Source organism: Tursiops truncatus, chromosome 20 (genome assembly GCF_011762595.2).
Source record: "Tursiops truncatus isolate mTurTru1 chromosome 20, mTurTru1.mat.Y, whole genome shotgun sequence".
Taxonomy (NCBI): Eukaryota; Metazoa; Chordata; class Mammalia; order Artiodactyla; family Delphinidae; genus Tursiops; species Tursiops truncatus.
In genome coordinates, this window is record NC_047053.1 from 44,713,949 (window position 1) to 44,721,721 (window position 7,773).

General features: G+C 48.9%; 1 protein-coding gene across 2 annotated transcripts; it reads left to right on the forward strand.

The window, feature by feature from the left end:
* Positions 1-2,336: 2,336 nt before the first annotated feature.
* Positions 2,337-7,381, forward strand: C20H17orf58 (chromosome 20 C17orf58 homolog). 2 transcript variants are annotated; one of them, XM_004331852.4, is made up of 4 exons: positions 2,337-2,474; positions 4,764-5,300; positions 5,551-5,742; positions 6,404-7,381. In XM_004331852.4, exons 1-4 carry the CDS (start codon positions 2,399-2,401, stop codon positions 6,592-6,594), a joined length of 996 nt encoding a protein of 331 aa, XP_004331900.2. In that variant the 5' UTR covers positions 2,337-2,398; the 3' UTR covers positions 6,595-7,381. The 2 variants fall into 2 exon arrangements, with proteins under 2 accessions (XP_004331900.2, XP_073653590.1); XM_073797489.1 differs by lacking the exon at positions 2,337-2,474 and having other exon boundaries at positions 2,549-5,300; positions 5,551-5,650; positions 6,404-6,572.
* The last annotated feature ends 392 nt before the right edge of the window (positions 7,382-7,773 follow it).

Sequence of the window (7,773 nt, forward strand, 5' to 3'; positions counted from 1 at the left end):
CAGGAGCCTGCAGGTGTGCCTGAGTCGATTTCTTGTTGTAAATTAATAAAGTGGCATTCTGACTTACATAGTTCAGTCTCTTCGAGCTCTCTGTGCTTTCCACCATGAATATGGCTTCTGCTCCTGCAAGCCATGTGCTGCCCAAGATGCAGCCTTGGACCCTGGCAAGTTCTTCCAGGCTGGTGCCACCCTGGGAGCCTCTAGGAGCCTTCCAGTCAGCTCTCTGCCTCTACATTTCAGGGTGTGGGCTTCAGGGCATTCACAACATTCCTGCAACAGAAGAGTTTTGGGAACACCCCAAACTGGATCTGGGTGACTTGAATATTATCTCAGGCAGCTATGTCTGAGATCCGGTTGTAACTGAGAAAGCTTAAGCCTAGTTAATTTTATTCCACTTGACTTAAAGAGTATGTGAAAGAAGGGGATCTAAGGACATCTATAAATTATAAACCCCAAAGCACGAATTTCACAGTGTTTTTTGGTCTTGGCCAGAATCTGGAGACACTGATTCTGGTGTACCCAAGCCTTGCAGTGACTGAAGAGATATACTCTTTTGGAGGAAACAGAGAATTCGCTCCTCTAAAACTCAAATGAGGGAAAATTAGCCCACCTTCAACAGCAATTTGATTTAGTGCTCAACAGGCAATCTCCTGATTAATAATTAGACCTCTGAACCACCTTTGCTATATCCTATTACAAATTAATAAGTGACATTCTGGTTTACACATCTTCTTTTTATGAGTTTGGTTAACGTGAGTTGGTCCCACAATCTAATCCATTGACAAAACTGAGTTTCAAGCTGAGGAAAGTTGAGAACCAGACTACAGACATAGTGACCCCCTCCAACATATTGTCAGCCTGTGACTAGACAGCCAACTCCTCCCTAGAACACATTTATCTCACCACATCCCTCAAACCAACACACACTGAATTCAGGAACCTGTTCTACGGTATCCCCGAGTCACGTTCTCTTTGGATACCCCCAATGGCCAGGACCTCATTGTCACAACACCTCAAAGCAGCCTGCTTTCTTGGAGATCTCAGTTGTTAGAATATTGTTTCTTAAACTGAAATTAAATCTGTCACTTCATAACTTCTACTTACTGGTTCTTTCCCAAAATATAACAAATGTTTTTCTGTGCCTAGGCTGCCTATTCTCAGTTCCTCCAAAAGAACTTGACCATGATGGATTCCAGCCCTCTCACCACCCAGTCGTTTTCCTTCTAGCTTTCCAGTGTCTTTCTTGAAAACATGATCCTCCCCCCCGGCCCAAAACTGATCGGTCCACTAGCACTATTATCTTTGAGACATAAGATATTAGTGCAGCAAAAGTTTGTTCTTTCTTTTAGCAGTTGCATCTCACTGTTGGCTCATGTGCTTCAGATAAAAATGCCTTCATCTCAATGCATTTCCCCTTCCTTCTGGATTTGAAGCTGTTGAAATGAGATACATGTCGGTAAGGTTGTGGGTTTACTATGGTGAGCTTACTTCCCCCTTTGGTGAATGCTGTTTCTGTTCAGTCTGAGGGACAGTGTCCTTAGCTCAGGACAAATATACAGAGTCATTTCAAGAATTCAGACCTAAGTAGTGAATGAGTTTTTCTTAGAAAGAAAAAAAATCCACCTTTCTTGAGGAAATGAGCCATCATTAGAGAGCTGGGAAGGATTTTTACTTTTTTATTCTCTAGCTCCTGGTGGGCGAAAGGCACTCGCCTGGGCTTAATGAATCTAGCCAACCTGCTACCAATTTCAACTGGGGACAGGGGGAGGGAAAAGAAAAGCTCTTTTACTGAGGCTTTTTTCCTTTCTGATTCTAGAATATAAATATTGTATATATAGTAAAACAGTGTAACCAGACCTAGGATGTAGTGACTTGGTTCCTCTCAGAATCCCTAAGACAATCTGGGATGAATTCTCTGTTATCTGGAATCTCCTCCTTTCCACAAGTCCAAACTGTCTTAAGCTCTAATTTGCCTATTTGTTGTTGACTTAATCTAGACAAATCTCCCTATCACTCACACTCCCCCACCCTGTCCCTCAGCCCCTCAACATCCTTCTTCTCTCCACTGGCCACCCCACCCTCTCCTCCACCCAACCCCGGCCCGCAAACCCATACGGGTTTAAAGTGTAGGTTTTGATGCTTTCATTGCCCACAGATCGCAGGACAGACGTTCCCAGGGACAACTTTGAGAGGCCACGTGCTCATCCCCCTAAGGAGGTGGGAGAAATCCCTGCAGCTCGGTTTTGTTCCAATGGTCTGTTCAGTGAGTGATTCCCGTTTCCCCAAAGGCTGCCCCTCATTAGCATGAACGGGGGTGGGGGGGTGGAGAAGGGGTGGGGGGAGAGAAAGAGCAAAAGCCCAGGCTCAGTTTTAGAGCCTGGGAACCGTGTCTACAAACATGACAGCTAGAGCTTTCTGGCTCCTCTGTTTGATCGTTGGATCATCTCCCGAAGCCCCAGTGGCGGAGAGAAAAGGTAAGATCGATGAAACGCTGAGCCCTGGGAGAGGGGCTGGGATCCGGGGGCGAGCTGGGGAGAGGGCGCGATGAAGGGCGGGACGAGAAAGGGGTCAGGGCTTGCCAGAGAGGAGATTCCAGGTCCGTGTTCCTGTTCGAAAGGAGCAAAATGTGTCCCCAAGATTGTGTGTGTCTTGGCAGCCTTTATCGGAATGAAGCCAGTTGTTCAGCTACTGAAATGATCTCGAGCGAGCCGGGCAGGCTGGAGAAACTTTGCATGTTAAGTAGTTGCTCCATCACAGAGGAGGGAAAGTGTCAAAAGGGGTCGTGGCGCGCCTTTCGGGAGCCGTGCGGGCCGGGCTCGCGGGACGCGGCGGGCGGCGGGCGCCCGGAGGAGCGCGGGGTCCGCCCAGCGCCCGGGTCCCCGTCCCGCGGCGATCCGAGGGGCTGGGTGCGCCCCGCAGGGGCTGGGAGCGGAGGGAGCCGAAATCGTACCTTTCTCCCCTCTCCCTGCAGCCGCAACCAATGGCCTTGGGACACCTGAGTCTTTAAAACACACACACACACACACACACACACACACACACAATTTCATGCCTGAGATGAAAATTACTGAGGGAATGAAGAAATAAGAGGTTCTCTGCGGGGAGGTGTTTTTGTCTGGCTTTTATTTGGATGTTCTGTTTGATTCACTATCTCTGGGAAAAATAGCTTCCGCACCTTACAGGGTAATTTACTTTGGGTTATTTTTCCACATGGAAATGGAATGACTTCAGTGGCATTTAACCCAAATATCAGACAATCTTTCCCATGACAACAGATGGTGATATCAATGGGGAAGCAGTTGTGAGGTCAACAGTTGACAGTCAGGAATTGGATATCCACCAGAACTTTATTCAGCTGTGTATGGGCAACCTTGAACATAATGAGCCAGAATCAACCTCTCTGCAAAAACATGAACTATAACCAGCTATTATTGCTGGGTGAAAGCTGATTTTAAAGGAGACTGTCAATTTGGCAAGATCAATCACTTTAAAAGAAGTGTTGCAAGAACTGCAAATGGTCAGACCAAGCTCTTCGATGCCAGAGAGAAATGCTGAAAACCAGCCGTTAAAATAATAGGAAAAAAAAAAAAAAAAGATGGGCTCTTGTGCCCGTCTGGAGGGCACTGGGACCCAGGCAAACGGGGAGGTGATATTGTGTAACTGGGCATGGAAACTGGCCCAGCTTCTAAGCTTGCTGAAGTTTGCTCACCAACCTGCCTGCAGAGCTGGGGAAAATCACTAACAATTTCAAAAATTTGTTTTCCTGCCGTTTGCCATTTAGGAGCTTTTCCTCCACCATGGGAAGCGGTGGGGGTCGGGCAGGGCAAGCGATGCGGGTGCTTTGACACTTAACCAGGGGCCTCTGCGTCCAGCCACGCTTTAAACCTCCTTCTAAGCTGTGGTTTACTACTAAGTGGTGTCCAAGAAGCCAGATAAAAATCCACTCACAGATGCTCGACTCTGCACAGACCAAGATGACAGTGTAAACACGGATGGGAAAACCAAATAGTTCTGTTGTCAGGGGCGCTTAAACAATTAGGAGAACCTGTAATAGGAGACCTTTCCCCCTGGGGTTTGCTCTTGGTACTTTCTCAACAAACTGTACATAGCAAAAAGGCGGATGTTTACATATATATTAAAGAAAGGGCAAAAGAGTTTGTTATTTAACCAAAGTTGTCAGTTATCTTTAGTCCTAGAACAAATAGGTGGTTGTAATTTGAAAAGCTATTGATTTGCAAAGCTTCCTTAACAAAATGAAATGTTCCCATGTGGTGAGAAAAATATTCTTAGTTGCCCTCATTCTTAGAGGGCAAGACCCTCATCTCCGTCTTCTTGGGGCCTAGGAAACCTGTGCTCACCACAAGCCGGGGCGCCTTCCTCTTCCCCCTCCCGTTCTCTTTCCTTCACTTCCATGTCTGCTGCCCTCTCCACGTCGCCTCTCGCAGGTGTACGCTACGTTTACATTGTCCCCCATCTCCTCTCCCCTCCCAGAGCCATTTCTTCTTCCCCCCTGTCGGCCTCTCCTCCCCTCCACAGCCTCATCTCTACCCGCCTTCCCTCCTCTCTCAGCCTCCCCGGCCTCCCCTCCCCTCCCCGCCTCTCGGCCTCCCTCCCCTCTCTTCTCTGCCTCTCCCATTCCCCCCACCCCCGTCCCCTTCCCTCCCCTCTATCTCCCCTTTCCCCACCCCTCCCCTCTCCTCTCAGCCTCCCCGGCCTCTCCTACCCTGACGGCCTCCCCGGCCTCTCCTCTTCTCTCCCTACAGCCTCGCCGCCCCACAACCGGAAGCCCGACCCCGGCGGCGGCCCGAGTGCGGAGACGCCTGGGCCGCGACCGCAGCCGGTCCCCGAGACTCCGCGGCGGCCGCGCGCAGCCGAGGCCGCTCCCCGCGCTTGGTCCGACCTGCGGCGCCGGAAGCCCCAGCCGGCCGCCGAGAACCGGGCCGGCTTCCGGGAGGCCGCGCGCGCGCCCGCCGGCCCGCCGAGCCCGCGCCTCTCGCAGGCCGAGAACCGTGCGTCGCCGCGCCGCGTGCCCGCGCTGGAGGACTCCCCGCGGCGGGCGCGCGCCCGGGCCCTGCGCCTCCCGGCCGCGCGGCCTCCCACGCGCGCCGCCGAGGCCCCCGCCGGTCCCGCCCACCCCAACCGGCCGCGCGCCGCCGCGCCGCCCCCGGGACCCGCGCCCGCGCCGCCGCCGCGCCTCAGCCCCCAGCAGAGGGAGGATGCGGAGCTCGGCGCCGAGCCCTGCGCGCGCGCCTGCAGGGCGGACTTGGACGAGCGCGAGTCCTACTGCGCCAGCGAGTTCGGTGAGCCCCGCCCGCAGCTCCTCCCGGGCCCGGGCGGCCGAGCCCAGGCCGCGGGGCGAGCCTTTCCGAGCCGAGAGCGCCGGGCTGTGCATCGGGACCCTTAAACCAAACCCTAGAGAAACCCACCCACTCGGTCCTGCAGGCCCCAGAGCCGTGTGGGCTATTTCGTGATTTGTTAGAAACGCACTGGGGAGAGAAAGAGGATGTGAGTGCTATGCATTTCTCCAAACTCTTTGTTTTTTGAAAGCAGCAGTCAACGGAATCGTGCATGATGTGGACGTCCTCGGTACAGGGATCCGGCTGGTGACTCTGCTGGTGGACCGGGACGGGCTGTACAAGATGAACCGCCTGTACATCACTCCGGACGGGTTTTTCTTCCGAGTCCACATATTAGCCCTAGACTCCTCTAGTTGCAATAAGCCATGCCCAGAATTTAAACCTGGTATTAAAACTGATCTAAGTGATCATTTTATATATGTTCTTTATGTCACCATTGTAACTTTGACATGCCACAGCCCGGTCTCTATCGGTTACCCCAGTACCTTTTTTTGGGGGGGGGCTATTCTAAAATGAATAGAATTTAGAAGACAGGTATTATTTCGGCCACTCTGTGATTTAAATTCCATCAGCGCCTCCGGTTAAAGATGGGAACTGAGTGGATTGGCACAAAGCAAACACTCAATATTTGTTGACAAGTGGAGTGAATGACGAAACACCGTTGCCAGACAGGATGCCTAAGGGGCTTTTTAAACTGAGTTTAGAGACGTCTTTTGCTGGGCGTGTGTGTTTGGGGCGGGCGGGTAATGCCCACTCCCACGTCTTTCTAGAGATGTGCTCTGTAAAATCCTGCTGGCACTGTTGTGATTAGGACCTTTGTTTCTAGTGCTGGCTGTTTACAGGCTGAGTAATCTGATTATCTTATAAAGGTCACTAGGCTATTTCCACCTGCTGTCTGAGGTTTAAATGTCTGAGATTCAGCATGTGCAGCAAGATAAGAGATTCAAGCTTAGGCATTTCTTAAAAGCCTTACATTTTCTTATTGTTACGTGGTATTTGAAAGATAACTATGAATTTATATTTTGGCTTTTTTTTTTTTTTTTCAGGCAGCAGGTATATTGTGATGGGCCACATCTACCATAAGAGAAGGCAGCTACCTACAGCTCTGCTTCAGGTCCTGAGAGGGCGCCTCCGACCAGGAGATGGACTTCTCAGGAGCAGCAGCAGCTATGTGAAAAGATTTAACCGGAAAAGGGATGGGCAAGTGCAAGGGGCAATTCACACCCAGTGCATTTGAAACATACCAGCCTGGCGTTTCTGGATCATAAGAGACTTGGAATTCAGCAGCAAGACGGGAAAGGCCTATCATTAAGCAATCGGATTTGCCTTTAGAACAGGGCACACAGCTCCTTTAGGAACTAGTTGCAAAGTGCCAACTCTCATCTTCAAGTTGTCACTTTTTTTACAAAATGCTTCTTAAATGGTTATGCTTCTGAGCTCTGTGGTGAAGTTATTCAACTGGTGTGCCAGTTACTCACACAAGCTCAGATAACTGACCTGTCCAGATAACAGATCACTGCTTCATGTTGATTATTTTTAATTATTTTAATTTAAATACATTCTTCAGTAGAAATAGTTCACAAAAACATTTCCTTGATTTTAAATATACAATTTTGAATAGTTTATATCATGTATCAAACCAAATTTTATACTAAAACCATCACATTTTAAATTCTGTACATAACAGTAAGTGCACTAGTCAGACGTATGAAATGCCATTTAGATCACATTTAGATCAAACACTAAAGTCAGAGCCCGAGACAAGTATTAAAGTTTTACATTTAGAGTACTGAAGGGCTTATTCAAGCAAACAAATGTTTGTTCAAACAAGTGTTCCTGATGTACCAAAATATAAGATACAGTTTATTTTCATGCCTCCCTGCTTCTAAAATCCTATGTTTTGTGCCATACTGGCAGCTATCCCAATACCAAACATATTCTGGGTGTATCTGATGTCATTTTTCTATTAAGACCAAGTATCATGTTTGTGTTTGTAAAGCAGTAAATCTTTCTGTGAAATCAGATCTTGGATGCACCTGGTTTTTTCAGCCTCACTGAGCCCCCAAAAGGTTTGGGAAAAAGCATTTCTCAAACTTACGCCAAAAACCCTGGAACCAATATTTAATGACGGTTTGCAAGCACGTGAATTTTAAACGTTTCCCAGTTGGCTTGAAAAAGATTAAACACGAACTGAATTTATTATTGATTTTATACCTCAGCCCACAAAGACATTAACAATTTTTTTTCAGAAGACCAAGCTGTGCTTTAATTTGAAACGCTGTGAATAGAGACACTGATAATCCATGGTTGAAGATTACTGCGCAGAACTCCACTGAAGAGACAAAAACAGTCCATTTGGTCTCAGATGAGATTCACTCTGGAGCTCAGGATGTGTCATTAGTCTGTAATGGCACAG

Excerpts from the sequence above, each read along its gene's own strand:
- C20H17orf58 (XM_073797489.1), top strand. The coding sequence starts at position 4,412 with ATGTCTGCTGCCCTCTCCACGTCGCCTCTCGCAGGTGTACGCTACGTT. Across the intron at positions 5,301-5,550 it reads CTACTGCGCCAGCGAGTTCG|CAGTCAACGGAATCGTGCAT; the intron begins GTGAGCCCCGCC and ends TTTTGAAAGCAG. Across the intron at positions 5,651-6,403 it reads CTGTACAAGATGAACCGCCT|GCAGCAGGTATATTGTGATG; the intron begins GTACATCACTCC and ends TTTTTTTTTCAG.